The 19,194-nt window shown below is 41.1% G+C and overlaps 1 protein-coding gene across 2 annotated transcripts in view; it reads right to left on the minus strand.

Moving 5' to 3' along the window:
- INTS6 (integrator complex subunit 6) overlaps nucleotides 1-19,194 on the minus strand; it is a 33,103-nt gene that overhangs the window by 4,163 nt on the left and 9,746 nt on the right. The window contains exons 4-16 of one of the 2 annotated variants that reach the window (XM_072134518.1): nucleotides 13,444-13,533; nucleotides 12,689-12,872; nucleotides 11,378-11,503; nucleotides 8,231-8,385; nucleotides 7,970-8,122; nucleotides 5,863-5,995; nucleotides 4,126-4,220; nucleotides 3,932-4,042; nucleotides 3,444-3,659; nucleotides 3,235-3,361; nucleotides 2,387-2,529; nucleotides 1,377-1,611; nucleotides 406-768 (exon numbers count right to left, since the gene is read on the minus strand). In XM_072134518.1, the coding sequence (XP_071990619.1) occupies nucleotides 406-768; nucleotides 1,377-1,611; nucleotides 2,387-2,529; nucleotides 3,235-3,361; nucleotides 3,444-3,659; nucleotides 3,932-4,042; nucleotides 4,126-4,220; nucleotides 5,863-5,995; nucleotides 7,970-8,122; nucleotides 8,231-8,385; nucleotides 11,378-11,503; nucleotides 12,689-12,872; nucleotides 13,444-13,533 (2,131 nt within the window). Of the gene's footprint in view, nucleotides 1-405; nucleotides 769-1,376; nucleotides 1,612-2,386; nucleotides 2,530-3,234; nucleotides 3,362-3,443; nucleotides 3,660-3,688; nucleotides 3,830-3,931; nucleotides 4,043-4,125; nucleotides 4,221-5,862; nucleotides 5,996-7,969; nucleotides 8,123-8,230; nucleotides 8,386-11,377; nucleotides 11,504-12,688; nucleotides 12,873-13,443; nucleotides 13,534-19,194 lie in introns of those variants that run through there. The other variant, XM_072134519.1, reaches the window with a different exon arrangement.

Raw genomic sequence — 19,194 nt, forward strand, 5'->3', positions numbered from 1 at the left:
GACATTCCCATCTCCCTTCAAACTCAAGGACGGAACATGTTCAAAACCAACATGCCCGAGCCTTCTCATGCTTCCCTAAAACCCTAAATATCAGCCAGGGGACTGTTCATACCCACATTAAATGATCCAGTTTGTACATTGGCTCAACTTTTGCATCATCTTAGATCAAATCTTTTCTCACCCAGCCCTGACGCTTTTACTGCCACCCCAGTTATGTAGCACATGTGGCATTAGTGTCCAAACCCTTTGATAAATGTGGTGCAGGCAATTTAGACTGTTTTGGCAAAAAATTACAACCGATTTCTGTCAAACTGATTGATACATCTGCCCCTCAGTATTTTAAGCCCTTTTCAAACTGTAAACATTATGACAGATTGTGCAGACTACCGTAAATACGTTACTTACTTCGTCCCGGCTTTCTGATCTCTTTCATTATTCTACTTTTTAGCTCTACGTTGACCTCCTCGTAGCTCCGACATGGCCGCAACCTCCTCATCTTGTGCGAAAATGCAGCCGTATCATTTCCGAAAAAACTTCCATTATCCGCAGGTGTATTTGCATTTTCCATAAATATATCAGAGTTATTAGAACCAAAGCTCTCAGCGTCTCCCTCCTCAGTGGAGTCTTCAGCACTTTCCAGAGAGTTCAAGGATATCTGGGACAAAGTGTCAAATTGGTCTGAACTATCCATGAACACATCTGGAGAGAGTGGGTCTTCCACATGATTCTCTGTATTTTCTGATGACAACATATTGTGCAACCCAGGATCTTTAAAGGGAAAAATACAAGTATTAGTATAAATAATTCCAGTATTCTGTAGAGAGATCATTATGAAAAATTGAACTCTGAGCAATATAATAATTCCCAGTTCCAATATTCATGTATTGACAAGTCATTTGAATGGGAGTGTGTATCAAACAGGACATATGAATAATAGACCTTACAACACAAGGTCAGTAAAGTAGAAGCAGCGCTCACTAGAGTGTCACCACTTTATTCTGCGGATCAACAGGGGTAATATAAGACCCAGATTTAAATAGGTCTTTATAGTGAACTCAGAGAACTGCGACAAATCCTGAATTTTAAACCCCCAATATACATTAAAGGAATGCAGTGGGTGGAACAATTGTCATGGCAGGTGTAGGGCTTGCAAAAGCTCCCAGAGCTGCTACTCATCTCATTAACCCCTGCCGTAACATAAAAGGCCAATGGAGCAATACAGTGTAGATCTAAATAACATCTTGCAGTGTATTGTACCAGGGTTGAGCAAATTTCTTTAATATCAAAAGGCATTAGCACTCAAATACTGCAAACTTAAGTAGTGAAGCAACATATGTAAGCTCCCACATATAGTAACAAGTCAGCATCAAACATACGTTTATTTATTGCCCCTGGTTTTTGCAGGTCTGGTGACGCCTGAGTGACGCCAGGAGATGGAGGACCTTTTCCTCCTATGTGGTTGTTTGCAACTGGAGACTGCGATCTGTTGCGTAATAATGGAGACATACATCTCCGCCTTTTCGGGATCCCTGTCATATTAGGTTCTCCTGGTCGCTTGTGCTTGTTCTGATGACCTGACACAAACTCATCAGCTTCATCAATCATCATCCCCTGGAGAATTAAGAGGAAAAAAAGCATTTACAGCGTGACCAGAAATATAATGTGAGAAAGAATCCGAATAGAATCATAACCAACGAGCATGAACCATGACTGATGTATCATGGTATAGAAAACAACGGTTCAGGTCTCTACTGATCACACCCATGTTAAACAGGGCTTCTTTAGGGCTAATGCTAACCAAGGTGCCAAGACATGTCAGGTGTTATAAAATGCAACAGATTTATCAAACTAGAACTAAAAATGATAAAGCCGCATAATTTTAAGACTATTAAGACTTCATTCACAAGGCTGAATTAAAGGGCAGTGATCTGTCTGCATAAATTGTAGCCCCCCCTCCAGAGGTCAATTACACCCGGCCAATGTGCGGTGAGAACACAATGGGGCACATTTACTTACCTGTCCAACGGAGTTCACCCGAGGTGCATTGTCCATTACTCACCCCATTGCATTGTACTAGTCACAGAAGTGTGCATACGTGCTTACGTACAGTGTTCTCATATGATATAGGCATGACAATGTCAGATCCCATGCCCCTCTTCTGACAAACTCCACATACACCAAATTCATTAAAATATTTATCATTCAACTCATTTGGTGAAGAAAACACTGTCACCATCCTCATTCAATAGATAAATCACAAAAACTCCAGGTTCTTTTGACTGACATAGAAACCTGATTCCATGTAGATCGTTAAAAAAAAATATACACAAAAAGCACATAGGAAAAATGAATTAAAAATATTTTTTTTCCCCATTTGAACCCTTACCTTTTTGTCCAATTTAAAGGGATTCCCAAACGTATGTAGTCTCTTAGGCTGATCTGCATCCAGCTCTCGTAGTGGTGAAGGAATATTCTTTAGATATTCCTGGTAGTTTCCCATCTGGACTATAGGTATACTGTGCATCTGATCTGTGGGAGGATAACCATCAACACAATGAGCAATTATATTGTATGTAGAGAATGAGTTTTGCATTATCTGCTCACACACCAAAAAGGTACTTCAGCCTATTACATATACTTGAAAAGTATACATTTTGCAAGGATAAAGCTTACAAGGTATGGCTGGAATGTGAGTACCATAGCCCTTATTGCCATGAAAGTTCGTTTGGGGAGGTGTATCCAATAATTTGTAATTTCCCCTTTCCTAAATTTTGTACTCACTTTTGTAACTAAATTGTGTTTCCATAAGTCACAAATCATGAATATTTTGTACCATAAGTTGTTTGCAGCTTTCAATAACGTTGTGCCTCTCATTACAGTTCTACCCCATGATGTATTGTTTCCTACAGATTTCTATTCCCTGGAAGCATGTAGTACAACATCAAGCAGAGATCTAGAAAACCATAAGACAATTTCCTTAAAAGGGACAACCCCTTTAAATCCCTGCCCCTCCCCTCTGCTGCAATATGTAGCGAGGAATCAAACTGCTATTACAATGGGCAGAAGGGGAGGAGCTGTAGAGACAAAGCTACAATTACACAGATCGCCAGGGCCAATGGCCAATACTATCTGCAGCTTTGTATGCCCTAAACAATTGCAGACTCCCGTTAAAATTCACAATTTTTTTTGGTCAGCAGAGTGACTACAATTACTACATATACTGAACCATCTCACCTTCATCTTGTCCGCTAAAGAACTTGCGTGATGACTTAAGGAGATTTGCCCTCATTCGGGTCAGGTGATCCAAGAGATTAGTTCTTGAGATGTCGTAGGCATTTCTAAAGGTCTGTGGTTTTAGCTCCTGTAGAGAAAGAATCGTAAACATGAGAAGGTACATTACATGCTACATCAGAACACATCAGGTGTAAGACCCAGAGACAGACCTTATTCAGCAGCGCTATCTGGAAACCGGCAAACTCCTTCATATTCAGTTCTAGCATTCTCTGTGGCATTTCTCCTGTTATTTCCTGCAGTAACTGCTTGAAGTCCTTCCTGACAGCCAGTGACGGGATACTTGTGCCATTCCTCACTTTGATGCCAGTTTCCTGTGGAAACTTCTTCCCAATGGAACCAATCACTCTATCAGACTCCATTTTAGCCTTAAATAAAATAGAAAGTTTAAATCAAATATATATTTGTGATGCATACACAACTTGCCTAAGTCACATGCAGAATTTCTTGCCATTTCACTGTTGCGGGATATCAGAAATTCCAGCAAGCGTTTCGTTACTTAGGCACCAGATCAGATTTCTAGGAGTTTGCCAGCCAACTAGGTCAAAACAGAGTGACATTCATTCTGTAGCATGGCGTCTAGTATTGCATTACTCCAGATCAGCAGTGACAGGTACGGACAACCCTTATTACACTGTACCTGTTGGCTAAGCTTTTTGAGGTAGGAGACAACACTGTAACTCAGTCCATACTCCAGGTTTTCTGGGATGAGGTTTGGAGCACCCATCATTCTTAATGCTTTCTTTAGAGGCTGGAAAACAAAAGATCAAATTAACCACATGTTGAAGATTGTCTACATGTAAAACCGTAACCAAAAACAAAAACGACACATACTCCAATGTAGTATGGGGGCATCGATTTCAAATAGGTCTCAAAGAGTTGCCTCCATTTCAAAGGAGGTTTAGCCTTGTGGATTTTAAACAGGTCATCTAAAAAGAAATACAATATATTAGAAAAAATGTAAACTAGAAATAAGGTTTTTGGCCTCAAGACAAAGCCACAGGCCTTACTTGGAAGTAATTCATACAATGGTTGGTAAGCCACACTAACCAGTCCACTACTCTAAAACCTTGAACTGGCCTAGTCCATGAGGAACATTACATTATCCCATTACTACCGTATATACTCGAGTATAAGTAGTTTTTCAGCACAAAAAATGCCCAACGCTGCCAACGCCCACGGCAGGTCCTCTTCTTTACATTGAAATCCAGCATCGGGTCCGTGTCCCTGCGGGGTCCGTCGCTGGCATCATGACATCAGACACTCGCTGACATCGACACACTTATGTCAGCAAGCCCGACATCATGGTGCGTGTGACGGACCCCGCGGTGTATAGAAGAGCGTCGGAAGGAGAGTACACTTTTCTATAGGTTGGGTATACCTCAAGGAGGGGGGGAGGGGCTGCAGGCTGTATACTAAGCTTATACTCGAGTCAATAGTTTTTCCCAGTTTTGTGTTAAAATTACGGGCCTCGGCTTATATTTAATGTACCGGAAATACTCGAGTTTATCTTGTGATCTTAACACTTTCACTAAACTAAAAATCAAGGAAATTTTTGACCCCCTTCACCTTTATTGCTCCAAATATGAGGGTTACAGGCGGTGGCTTCCACAATGGGAAAGTTGTGCAATGCTATTGCCCAATGTAACTAGCCGCTTTGTTTTGATTACAGACTTAGGGTGGATTTACATCACGTTTTGGTAATACATTGTAAGGATACCTTAGGAGGATTACTGACGTATGCCCTTACAACGAAGGGCTAGCGCATATCCCACTATATGCTTAAACAGAAGAATACATGTTCCTGCTCCGCCCCCTCCATTAAAGCAGGCGTGAACCAGTGATTGGCTGGTGACGGTGTTCAAGGAGTTTCCTCAGCCATGTCACTGTCCTTATATGGACAGGACGTCCCTCCTGAGAGACACTCAGTGGAGGCCGGGTGTGGATGCAATACTCTGCCCTCGTCAGACATCGCCTGCAATGGCTTCCACTGAGTGCATACATCGCACAGCAGGAGGGAGCAGGATAGATAGTAGCTTTCTGAGTTTTTGTAGCGGGTGTTTTTCACAGTACAAGGCTGAATTCACACACATGTATGGGGGACGTATATATGGCCAACGTATAAACAGGCCTATATACGAACCCCAAACATTTCTATGGGCTCACGACCGTGTACGGGAGCGGTAGGGTGCAGCACATGCGCTGCGGCACCGCTCCGTAGCCTACTGTGTTTTGCTATGGAGAGGGGCAGGGGGTGAGCAGCGCTCATCCCCTGCTCCCCTCCGCAGCGCCGATGTATGCGGCCGTACCGTAGTACGGCGGGCATACATCGTCTGAATGTAGCCTAAGATATATACAGTCTAGTCTGCCAGTCTGTTTATGTCAGGAACTTTCCTGGCATATACAATAAAACGAGATCTGAATGTAGTCTTATATGGAAAACTGTTGTTTACAAGAATCCTATGCTCCCACGGACCAATATTGTAAATTTTGTCTGTAGAGACACTTTTTTGGTGTCTCTCAATTGAAGTTTCAGGCAAGATATACATGAACTCGCTTTTTAATACTTACCTAATAGAGGAAGGAGCACAGGGTAGTTGTAAGGCATCACAAAGAGATTTACACAATTTAGTGCGGTGCTGGCTTTCAAGTAACCAAAGGGGTGACCTAGTTCACTGTATTTTGCACTGTTACCTACAAACACCTTGAAATAAAAGACAAAAATTATTATTAATGTTATTAATATCAGAGGCCTTACAATTTTTCACTTTGTTTAATTGCAGCCAATGATCGGGGGGGGGGGGTTGTACTTAACTATGAGTGAAGAACAAACTTAAGTTAAAACATTCAAACATATGGAAAAATTTTGTGTTTAGTTAAAAAAAAATTATTATTAATTTCTTTGCTTAGAATTTCAGGTGCAAAATTTCACATATTCATGAAAATATCAAACAAAACCCGCTATATTTACAGAAACCTACTACGTTTTAAGTGACTTTGAGAGGCCCAAATAATAGAAAAAAAACCCTATAAATTACCCCATTATAGAAAAAACACCCTTCACTGTATGGAAAACCAACTTTAAGAGGTTTAATAAAACCTTAATGTGTTTCACAGGAGGGAGTTAACAATTGTACAATTTATAGAAAATTAAGCATTCACAATGAATGAAATGACAAAAAATTCCACAAAGTTTGATACCCAATTTCTCATGAGTATGCCGATACTCCACACTGCTGTATGGGCACATGGCCGGGCATAGAAAGGGGGGTTTAATAGCCAGTAGCCCTGCAGTGTTTCACAGGACCCGAGGGCTGCCATAGAAGCCAGCAGCACCATGACTACTGCGTTTATAGGGTTAAACAGCCGGGATTGCAAGTATCTGAGCCCAGGCAATCGCTGGGATGTAAATGCACGTTGGGATGGGGCAACAGACCACATTTCCAATGTGCATCTACATCCAAATGCATGATTGGGTTAATGTACACTCTTGCACCCCATTTTGACAAAAACTGAAATATCAAATGGTACTCAGACCCTTTGCTGTGACTCATATTTATCCCACATGCTATCCATTTCCTTCTGAACCTTCTTGAGATGGTTCTACTCCATTGCTGTGTTAACTAAACTGATTGGACCAATTAGAAAAGGCACACAATTGTGTCAAGGCACAGATCTGACCAAGGTTACAAAAGAATTTCATGCACTCAAAGTTCCTAAAAGCACAGAGACCACCATAAACATAAAATTTGTGATGACCTGGTCATCCGGCCAAACTAAGCAATCGTAGGAGAAGAGTCAAGGTGAGATGTAAAGAAAAAAAACCAAGATCACTGTGTGTTGGACTTTCTAGCATCTCCCTACTACGTCTCTGGAGCTCAAAGTCGACTATCACTGCAGCCTCCACTAGTCCGGGCTTTATGACAGAAGCTTCTCCTCAGTTCAAGACATATGAAAGCTGCACACAGTTTGCAAAACACATGGATAACTCCTAGACTATGAGAAATAAGATTCTCTGGTCTGAGGAGACAGAGTTAAAATTTTGTTGTTAGTTCTAAGCGGTATGTGCTCATCACCTGCCAAATACAATCCCAACAGTGACACATGGTGGTGGCAGAATCATGCTATGGGGGACAGGACGACTGGTTACAATTGAAGGAAAGATGAATGTAGCCAAATACAGAGATATCCTGGATGAAAACCTCTTCCAGAGTTCTGGACCTTAGGCTGGGCCAAAGGTTCACCTTTCAACAAGACAATGAACCTAAGCACACAGCTAACATAACAAAGCAGAGGCTTCAGAACAACTCTGTGACCATTCCTGACCGGTCCAGCCAGAGCCCCGACCTAAACCCAATTAAGCATCTCTGGAGAGACTTGAAAATGGCTTCCACCAACGTTCACCATCCAACATGAGGGAACTGGAGAGGATCTGCAAGGAAGAGGCAGATGATCCCCAAATCCAGGGGTGAAAAACTTGCATCATTCATGTCTGTACTAGCTGTATCGCTGCTTCCGCTCAATACTGAGCAAAGGGGCTGAATACTTATCACCATGTGATATTTCAGTTTATCATTTAATAAATTAAAAATATTAATTTCATGTTTTTCGGTCAAATGGGTGCAATGAAAAGCGGTTTGGATACTTTCCATATATATGTATATACATATGATCTTACAGGCCAGCAAGTATGTGGGGATTTCCGCTCCAAAATATACTGTGTCAGTGGTGATGGCTCCAATTCATACTTGTCAAATGGCAGCTTGTCTATAACCATTGGCTCAGAGTTGGTGCAAGAAAACTTCACTATGGGATGAGCACTCCGAGGGGGCTGTGGAAAAACAACAAGAATTATTACATCCCCCAAATCAGAGCTCTCTATTCTGGATATTATGAAAACTTATCCGTCCTGATAGGTCATCCAAGTTTCTGAACTTACTAGGGTTGGAGAATTTTGATCTGGCCAAAAAGATTCAGGTATCGGCCAGTGGCCCAGCGGTACTCCCGTTTTAGGATTTGGTCTAACGTAGATTAATTTCCGACAGTTGTGCCATGGCTGAGGGCCGACTGTTTTGACGGCTTCTGCAGCTCCATCTGAAATACATGACATTGTTAAAAGAGAAGGGTTGAAATAAAGCCCAAAAGTAGAAACGACAAAACAATGAAGACAAAGAAAACTGCTAAATGATCACAAAACATAACTAAAAGGAAACATGTTCAACAGAAAATCTTATTCAAGCTTAAACTCTGCAAGACAAAGTATTTTTCCGTTTTCTGGTTTACAGTCCTCTCCTTCCACAAGCCGTAACTTTTTGATTTTTTTTTGTTTACAAAGCTATATGTTGGCTTGTTGCATGCAAGACATTTTATTTTCTAGTGGCACTACTTAGTATTCTGTGCCATGTACTGGGAAGCTAGATGGATTTTGTTGGCCTTCCTCCTTTTAAAATCAACTTTTAAAATTATGCAAAGGAGCCAGAGCCCCAGCCAACTAGCTTTACAGGAAGCGCAGCACACACTCCCTAGTGGAAAATGCTCCTGCACAGTATAACAGGCTGTTAGGATATAGTACAAAAGGGGCTCTGCTTACACCCCTCAGGAGCCCTTCAAGCTCATTACCATAATTTTCAAAGTTAATTTTAGAAGGAAGGAGGCAATGGACAACAAATATAAGAACACTACCAGGGTCATAAATGCCTAAATATAGGTGAAAGTTTCCTACCATGAAAATCAAGCATGATAAAGCAAGATTTCCTTTAAGGGTGTGGTCTGTTTTGGGCCTAAAGGGTAACATTTCCCATGCTCTGTGTTGAAAAAGACTTTTTTTGCAGGATGAGATGCAGTTTTTGGTTGGGACGATGCCAATGGGCAGACAGATCGCCCGTTCTATGAAGCTCCTTAAATCCTTTATATCCTGGCACCTTCGTGCTAACTGGAGTGTCATTATGCCCTAGAAGTTTGATAAAGGTTCCAATGGGTTAAAGGAAACCTACTGCTTATTAGGCATGAATCAGACGGTAGAATACCTTTAAATATTGCGAACCTTACACAGTAGGTTGAACTAGAGTGAAAATAGAAACTCCAAGAGAAAAAAAAAAACTATTTTTATAAGACTTCTAATAAGTCCTGCTGGGACAGTCACCAGGCTCCGTCATACAACATACTGCAGTGGGTTTCACTTCTGCAACCCTGACAGAAGCTGCAGATGGTCGGGAATGACTGGTACACGGTTTCTATTAATATGAATAATTTCACACCATATAACGTCATATGTCTGCATAGGGTCTGCATACCTAAAACGGCAGTAATCCAGTAATACAATGTGTTTTAGCAGCTACAAAAGGTTGGACAGAGGAGATCTGCAATACAATCTATACAGCCAGTCCACGGCTATAGATCTGCAGAACTTGCCCACATGCACGTCAAGCAACAAAGGACATCAATAGACTGGGGAAGTGAAGTGATCCAAAATAATTCTGAGTAACACCTTCTCCCTTCTCTTCCCAGAGGGATATCGCCCATCCCCGTGTCCCACAGACATCATTCGTATCACTGTAATGCCATGCCAGCTGGCCTGACAAGACACGTAGTATGGGAATCGCCAATTTTTACAACATGTATTTTGATCTCCCCTTGTGGATACATATTTTTGATTACGCTTTGGGGAACAATTCTTGGAGGTTCATATAATGTGCTCCATTACCATGGTAACTTATTGGCAGGAAAGCACCACTGCAGCAGATCTGTATGCAGCCTTCCCAGGCACAAGACGTGGTAGCAGTAGGAGACTACTAATCTGGCACTGTACAACACAGGGCAAAGCACAGCAGTATAAAACCTATAACAAAACTCAATCTGCTCTTGCTGCGGCGTGTTACAATGCACGCATCAGCAAAAGGGATACCCTTGAATAAATGCTTGTTTAACTGTCTAAAAATAGGGCGCTTGGGATTCGCTACCAAGGGTAAGATACAAAATAAAATTTATCTACAGTTACAGAATGGAAAGTTATAGGGAGCCAAAATCTAAGCTATTGGTATTTTTCCAAAGTGCATATTACCCGAGAGAGAAGATTGGCAAATATTTTATGAAATAAAAGAAAAACAGATGGTCTCATGTTTATGACACCTAAAATATAGCTTACTAAAAGAATTGGGGCAAGGTCACTGTATATGTATATTATCATAAACCAAAGACATGAATTTGTCTACTTTTAAAGGAAAATGCAAGTGCAGCATCAATGTTTTGTAAAGGCTTAAAGGGGTTGTTTCAAGGGATAGCGGATAACAATGTGACCGGTGTGGGTCCGAGTGCTGGGATATTCGCCAACAGCAAGAATGGGAAGCCAAAGAATCTTATCTTTGCAGTCCGAGTCCTTTGGAAAATGAGCATCTCTTTGTTTAAAACCTGTTTTAGGTTGAATAAAAATTGGCCATACTGGAGCCAAATGTGGCTTACAGGGGTTCCCAAGGGGCCGTTGATACCTCAAGAGTTGCTTTATTTGTAATACAGCACCCTAGACGTACTTGAGGGCTATACTTTTCTCTCTATGCACCTGCAGGTGGCACAAACACTTTATAAAATGGTGCTACAATTGCATGATACATAAAAGGTATCATACACTGCAGAGCTCAAGGTCTGTACTACACTACAATTTGTAAGCCGCCAATCTTACAGTATAGGACTTCCTGCTACTAACAGGTCAATGAGACAGCTGAAGTTATCAAGTATACCTAGCAGCCTGTGCCTTACAAAAATACCAGCTATAAGAAAAAAAACAAAAAAAAAAAAAAGAAAAAACTGGGAAAACCTATTAACCAAGAATAATCGTAGGGTGGGAAATGCATGGTCACAGCCTACCTCCAGTATATAGCTAGCAAGCAGGGCCCAATACGTAAAAATAATAAACTCCGTACATACCTCCCCCACTTTGACAGCCGGAACGGCGAGTACTGAGTAATTTTTTTATATACCTGAGTGGTGCTTTTCAGCACAAACATTGTGCTGAAAAAACTTGGCTTATACTTAAGTATATACGGTAATTAAGGAAAAGTTATTTACGTAAATGAAAAATAAAGTTGCTAACCTTCAGTCAGTGGGGGATCAGGACCAGATTTTTCAAAGTTGATGACAACCCCACTTTGAACTTTTTGCACCAATGACTCCAAGCACTGGTTCAACATTCGCTGCGAGAAAACACAATATGAACGACCTGAAAGACAAGTAAAAGTGAAAGGTTACATATATAGTCATGTTAAATGAAGAAAAGTTAAAAATAAAATCTTATTTCTTAAGTTTGTTTGGGTTTGGAGTTCTACCTCTAGGTGTTCTGATAACCCCAAAACCTTGAAACAAGATCACATGAAAGCTAAATATTTACATTGGAAATAGATTTGTCATTTAGCAGCTGTAGTGAAAGAATTGAATGGTCCGCCTTATGCTTTAAAGTCATGCTTTGCAATCTCAATATGCAGTAGGTAAAAAGCCGGACTCCGTGCAAGAACAATGTAGAGATTACATAACATGCGATTCCAGCAACAGGGGCATTATCACTGTTCTTATTCTAGCAAGCGACATACCTATAGGTATAGTACACTGCTATTCCAAACACTTGCACAGATCTGCCAGCAGCTGGTGGGGGGCATGACATGTCCCAGGACTTGTTTCTATTCATTGACATGAATATGTGTTATACTGCTTTGCCTTTTGACCCTCCTGTCTTCTAGCTGCAGTATTGTGACTCCTCCCCACTGCCTCATGTTAGTAGCTATCTTTCACATCAGGAAAAGCATGCCTCTATGTTCCTGCTACCCTGGCAAATTATATCCTTTTCACACCGTTGTAACCAGCATTTCTTCAAGATTTCTGCACCAAATAAAGCTAGAATATTACCACAAGCCTCTACAATGGAGTTGACGCCATCTGATAATAACTAACTTTGTGTGAGTAATGGTTAAAGTAAAGATATAAGACTATCTATAAACACCTGCTTACAGCCAGGTCATTGAGTCAGAATAGGGCAGAACTACATATTTAATACAGTATTACTCAATGGGGGAATATTCATGACTCCTTCTGGTGATAAAGCACCTGAATCTGCCCATGCCAGTCACATGTACTATAGTCCTTGTCGAAAAACTGGCAGAAACTATATTAAAAAAAACTCTGCCAATTCAGACCTTGGATAAAGATTGGAACTGGAGAAGTTTGCGCCCGTTTCCACCAAGAGCCCGGAGCCTCCTTGTGGATACTGGTGCCAGAGTACCATTGTGGGAATGTTCTAAACGCCAGTCTTAATGATTCCTCCCCCCCTTGCTAACCCCAAATGTATCTAGTAATGAGAACTGGTGTCTTTTTGGCCTTTTCCTAGCATACTATATGCTAAAAACCTACTCACCACCTGTGACATCACACATAGGAGTGATGGGGGACTCATCGACTTGGACAGTATTCAGCTGGTCCTGCTCAACAGCTGTTGCACCTGGAAGGCGGAGAACTAAAGCAAAAAGTCTCTGGTCCCAGCGAAACGGCTCCTTGGTCAACTCACTTCCAGGCAATGGAGAATTTAAAGGCAAATGGAGCTACATAAGAAAACACAATAAGAGGCAACACATCATTGAGAAAATTGCAATAAGCCATTAAAAGACATCTATGTAAGACTGTATTAAAGATTGTATGCAAATGAGCCTGAGGGGCTCCATTAACACCTATGGAGTCTGAAGCCCCTCAGGTTCATTTGCATACAGTCTCATCCTGGTAGTAAATGCCCTTTAAAAGGAGAAATTGTACAGACAGATTTAGGAAGTCTAGAGCAATTGTAATGAGGACTGTTGCCCATTGCAATAAGCACAGAGATAACAGCTTATATATTACAGGAACTGATAAGCTGCTATAGGATAAGACAATACTATTACTCTGCACCAATTATTCCACCTACTCACCAATACACTACTAGATCTACTTTTGATCTGACTCCATAAGAATACAGCACTGCACATAATAAGAGACACCCTGCCCTAAAAGAATTTCTCCTTAAAAAGGAAATCCCTTAAATAATGATATGGAGAACCGTACACAGAAGAAACTCGATTTGCCAACCATATGAATTCATTGCCCTAAATTCTTTATCCCTACAGCATAAAAGTTACTTACTTCATCCTGCACACCACTCGATGATGTCAATTTACTTCCATCAGTTATTGCTATGATGATGGCAGGTTCCAAGAAAAATGGATTTCTTCCCTGTAATAAGAATTTAAATTTGTAATGTCTTACGTATCACATTTTTTTCCCAAATCTTCCATAAGAATAAGCTTGACCCTGCATAAAGAACAAAAACTGTACAGTTTACAAAGAACTGGAAATACATTTTGTTTTATTGACTGCATAGTAAGGGGGAAACAAGTTGGAGGAGGGGAGAACGCAATTTCAGAGTGCCTATCAGGATAAGAGCTTGTGCTGTAAGCTTCACCAAGTTGATACAATGAACACACAAATCTAAAAGTCTCTGCAGGTTGCATGTTATAGAGCAGAAGGAGCTATGCATATTATACATGGTATGAAATCTACAAGAAAAGTGGAGCAGAACGTTCATGGTTCATCTCGAAGGAGCGTGTTATAGAGCAGAAGGAGCTACACAGCTTGTACATAGTGTGTCCTATCTGCAGGCAGCATATTACAGAGCAGGATCAGCAGATTGTACAAGGTTCATCTACTTGGAGCTTATTATAAAGCAGGAGGAGATGAGCAGATACAGTTTTGCGGGGGAAATTAGTATAACATACAACTTAACACCACATGCTTTATACAGTTCAGCACTTATGTTTAATTGCTGTACAGAGTCATACGAGTTGACAGCATTTATTACCAGGAATGTACAGGGAAAAAGGGGACAGAAAAAAAAAATTAAAAAAAATTGTGGCATTTTCTTATAAGCTTTGTTTCTGACATCTTTCACCGTGCGATACAAATGTCACATTCCTTTATACTTTGGGTTAGTACAATCAGACACCAAATTTATATAGGGTCGGCCTAAATGAAAATGTAAACCAGGCCTTACTCATCTAGGTCTTCATAATGCTTGAAAACAGTCATTATGTCGTGGGTGGTGGTCCTACCCGAAATGGACGGACCTCCATACATGACTGCACAGAGAAAGTCAGCTATACTAAATCTTTTTAAAAAATAAATAAACGATAATATCTAAAATCCCACTATTTCCGCCCCTGCTGTTTTATAACATGCTCCCTCCACATAGGACACAATGTAGAATCTGCTCAGCTCCTTCTGCTCTATAACATATATATTTAATCTTTTCTGCATGGAACAATCATCCAAGCACTTTCTGGTCTTTAACATGCTAGCTGCAGCTAGGACACTATATACAATCTGTTTAGCTCCTCCTGCTCTGTAAGAGGCTGCTTGCAGAAACCATACCGGTGCCTCTGCTCCTCTAACTATAACCGGCTGTCAGCAGTTTTCTTAAAGGGAATCTTTCACCTTTAATTTCAGTAAATGTAAAGTATTCTCTTTTGTTTTTAGAACCAGGATGTGCTGGTACACAATGTAATGCTGAAATGTGACCCCCAATTTCTCACACAGCCTAAAATATTTAATACATGACCAAGGAAGAGAGTAGAATCAGAACAGGCTATGACACAATGATATCACTATACGCTATCCTCAGGAGCACTGCATAACATGAGGCGGTCATGAGAGGATATAAGCGATTGTGTTAGCAACGGTTTCCCCCTACAGGGTCATCACTGCTACAACATTAGCTACTGAATTCTCCAGATGCCTCCTAAGCCCATCTGCTTTTTATTGTTAATGTAATGTGGCTTCTATTATTCCAAATACAGAAAGGTAGATAGATGCAAAGTCACTTAGAAAAGCTTCCTCATAGAAGGAAAATAAAGTTATATATGAACCGTAACCGCACTGTCAGCTTGCTTGTGCAACACCTATCCAATAATTACAATGAACTAAAATACACCTATAATTTATACTAGTTTACAGTTGTAAAAATATATAATAAAAAAAATGCTAAATTTCAGTAAAAAAAAAAAAAAAAAAAAAAGCCCTGTAGGTAGAACTTTCATCCGCCAAAATAACGGGCATCTTAATGGACATCACCTCAATCTTCATTACTCCTTCCGTTCCCATGACTAAGTTGAGATCTTGCTGCTCCTTCTGCTCAAAGAGCCAGAAAACCTGGCCATTTTTGGTCACACACGAGAGTTGTTTTTGTCTGTGTGCTCTTTTGTGACTGGCACACTAACATTCATGTCAATGCACTCATGTACACGGCTGTCCTATTCTTTCCCCATGTTAGAGTCTCAAAACCTTCCCCCAGAAGTCTATGGGAACATGAAAAATATGGATGCAAACACGCAGATCACTTGGCAGGTAATCAAATGCTAGGCAACTCATGTGACCTCTCACAATGTTGGGACAACCCAATGTAGTAGTACTGTTTTTGTCGCTCTGCAAAATTGGATAGCAAATGGATGAGGCATGGACCGTGTTTTGCAGACTTTCAGCAACGGCTTATACACAGATAACACGCGGTCTAAAGAGAAAAAAACCAAAAAAAAACAAAAAGGTCTCGTAGTGCAAGGTCTAAGAACTGCACAAATTTGGGGCCCACGTGGAGCCCAAGCCTGTGGAATTTAATTTTATTACAACACAAATATGGTTTCTGGAGAGAGACCCCACCCCCCCCAAAAAAATTATTTTCTGTTCCCTCATAGCGCCAACTTTTACAGGTTTTTGTTTTGCAAATTTCAACCCCAGCATTACAAGGACTAATCGTTAGCCACTGTCTCTTTGCTAAGCTCTCAGCAGATGCACAAGCTGACAGCAAAGTATCTTCGGGACGGCCAGGCCCTAGTGGCTGCAGATTATAAAAAATGATATTCCTATTACAATCAGACAATGAAGGACCTTTACAAAGATTAATTGGGGGACGCGGACACTAATTTTGATGAGTTGGGGGGGGGGGGGGGCAAACTAATTTAAAAAAACATTTTGGTTCCTGGATTTTTCAGTGGTGCTGGTGGGGCACTGTTGTATTGGGAGAGAAGGGGGAGGTGTCAAACCTGACATCAAGTACTTAAGCCTTTTCAAAACACAGCCTCTTTATATTTTTGTTTCCATTATAACCCTCTCTCAAACCCCCCGGCCTTAAAAACAGAGCTAAATGTAAAATATGGTTTGCTGCTTAAGCAAAATGTACTTGCTATTGGCAGCATTTAATATTCTGGGCTACGTAATGGGAAGATGGAAGAACAATTCTACAATTATTAAAACTGGTGAGAAAATGTCGTTGTACCATCTTCTTAAAAGCGTTTTTACAGTTTTCATTTTATGGTCAAAAAGACACCACCCCTTTATTGGTTTGGGTCAGCACAAACTCCCAGATTCATGAAGTCTATATACTGAAGTTTAGTTACTTTATATATTTGTGTACAATCAAGTTTTTCAGCACAAAAAATTTGCTGAAAAACCCTAACCCAGGTTATAGATTAATGTATATAAAAAAAACTTGCATACTCACTTTCCCAACAAAGCAGAACTCCTAAAAAGTATTTCTTTATTCCACCATAATAGAAAAGCAACGTTTCGCCCTATGAAGGCATTATCGAGCAACAATGCAAGTGCAAAGCAGTTGTAGTGACATCAAAGCATTTTTACTATAATTCCCCAAAAAACATCACAAGCGTATACAGTAAAGTGCAATACATGTACAGGCAGTCCCCGGGTTACGTACAAGATAGGGTCTGGAGGTTTGTTCTTAAGTTGAATTTGTATGCAAGTCGAAACTGTATACTTTATAATTGCAGATCCAGACAAAAAAAGTTTTTGGGCCCAGTGACAATTGGAGTTTAAACATTTTATGCTCCAATGGGACCAAGGATTATCAATAAAGCTTCATTACAGACACCCTACAGCTGATCATTGCAGTCTGGGAATATAGTAAAGCATTCAGAAAGCTTCCCCAGAAGTCAGAGGGGTCTGTCTGTAACTATGGGTTGTCTGTAAGTCGGGTGTCCTTAAAGGAAACCTACCACTTGAAGTGGCAGGTTTCCGATGGCAAAACCGGGCACCAGCTCAGGGTGAGCTGGTGCCGGAGCTTATTTTAGTTAGTGTTTTAAACCGCGGTATCGCTGTTTAAAACACTTTTTAAACTTTATAGCCGGCGCATGGAGGTACGCGCTCAGCGCTTACCATGCACGCGGCTCTCCTTCACTTCCTATGTAGCCGCGTGCACGGTAAGCGCCGAGCACGTACCTCCCTGCGCTGGCTATAAAGTTTAAAAAGTGTTTTAAACCGCGATACCTTTAAGTAGGGGACCGCCTGTACTATTATAAATCTAGTTAAATGCAAATAATATATAATATTGCAATAGACTTAAGCACATATCACCGAACCAATCATGGTGATCCTGCTTGTTAACTCAGTGTGCTGGACAGTGAGACCTTTAGTATAAGAGTATGAACAGCGTGAAATTAAAACATTCCGAAAAACATATCAAAATGTCACCTTTTTATTATGGTGGAATAAAGAAACTTTTTTTTTTTAAAGTGCTGCTTCGCTACCATATATTTCTGGGGAACTTTTGAGGTGTCTGGATCAGCCGCTTTTGAATACTTGCACACATTGTGCTGCTACAATTTTCTTGCTTTTTTCCACATCGGAAGGCGATTATGTAAGTTTATTTTTCTATACAATGAGTGGCTGCAGGCCATTACACTGCTGGAGGAGGCTGCTGTTCATTACATTGCCTGGCGCTCAAACTACTTGGAACTAACAAACCGTAGTCAGACAAAAGGTACATAAAGGACAGACAAGGGGGGGGGGGGGATTTATCCCCAATATCTTCTTTTCACATACTGTATATTTAGGTAGGACTTTGCTCACAGAGGCTCTAGAGGAAGAGATCGTGAAAGACAGGGGTCAATTGGTATTCCTACCAACTGTCACCAGTTCCTCCATTCTTCATAAGTCGGAGCTCTTGTATCCAACTCCACGGTAGTGGGAGGGGGCTCTTCCAGTGTAGCAGAATCACTGTTTTCGTGAGAAAGTGCCGAGAGGGGCCCTTTTTAATAGAAGAGATAGAGCCCAGCAACACAGAGGAGTGCCACTTGGGGGGAATTCCTGTATGGTCTTACCAGTAACTTGCTCATAGGTATCAAACACCATTTTCCAGAAGTGTTGGATCCCTGGGAAGCTCAACCAAATGTGCAACATGGACCCCACCTCCGCATAGCCCGTCAAACAGATTTCGACACCTCCGGATAAATTTTGTGAAGCACAAGATGGGCACCTGTACCACTTGGAGAGTTTTATAATTCTTTTCCTGAGCACTAGAGGGCAGGGGAATTCTGTCACAGAACAAAATGGCTTTATCCCATTCCGCATCACTAAGCTTAACCAACATCTGTCACCCAAATAGATGTAAACCCAAGGCGCCCTCGAGAAGACTTGTCCAGTAAGAGGGCATACAGTTGGGATAACATATTCCGGAGGAGATAACTGTAAAAGGACCTCTGGGGCAATTGGGAATGAGTCCATATCACGGCTAACATAGGAGGCTAATTGTTGATGTTCCAACCAAGATGACATTTTGACAGGGCTGGAGGTTCGCATTGACTCCACGGGGGCATCGAGGATCCTGTCCCAGTCGGATGCCCCCCGCTACGTCCCAACACAAATCTACATCTGTCCATTCCTGGGGAAAAATAAAGGTTGTTAAACAGAGGGGTGAAGGAGGCAAGTTCATGGAAGGAATGGGGGGAGTAAGTGCATAAACCCCTGAAGTCTCTGGGCTGGTAGGTGCCATGGGATGGTGCAATGATTGGGGTGGGTAAGCTCAACCTCCAGGTTCAACCACTGCTTGCA

Source organism: Engystomops pustulosus, chromosome 2 (assembly GCF_040894005.1).
Source record: "Engystomops pustulosus chromosome 2, aEngPut4.maternal, whole genome shotgun sequence".
Taxonomy (NCBI): domain Eukaryota; kingdom Metazoa; phylum Chordata; class Amphibia; order Anura; family Leptodactylidae; genus Engystomops; species Engystomops pustulosus.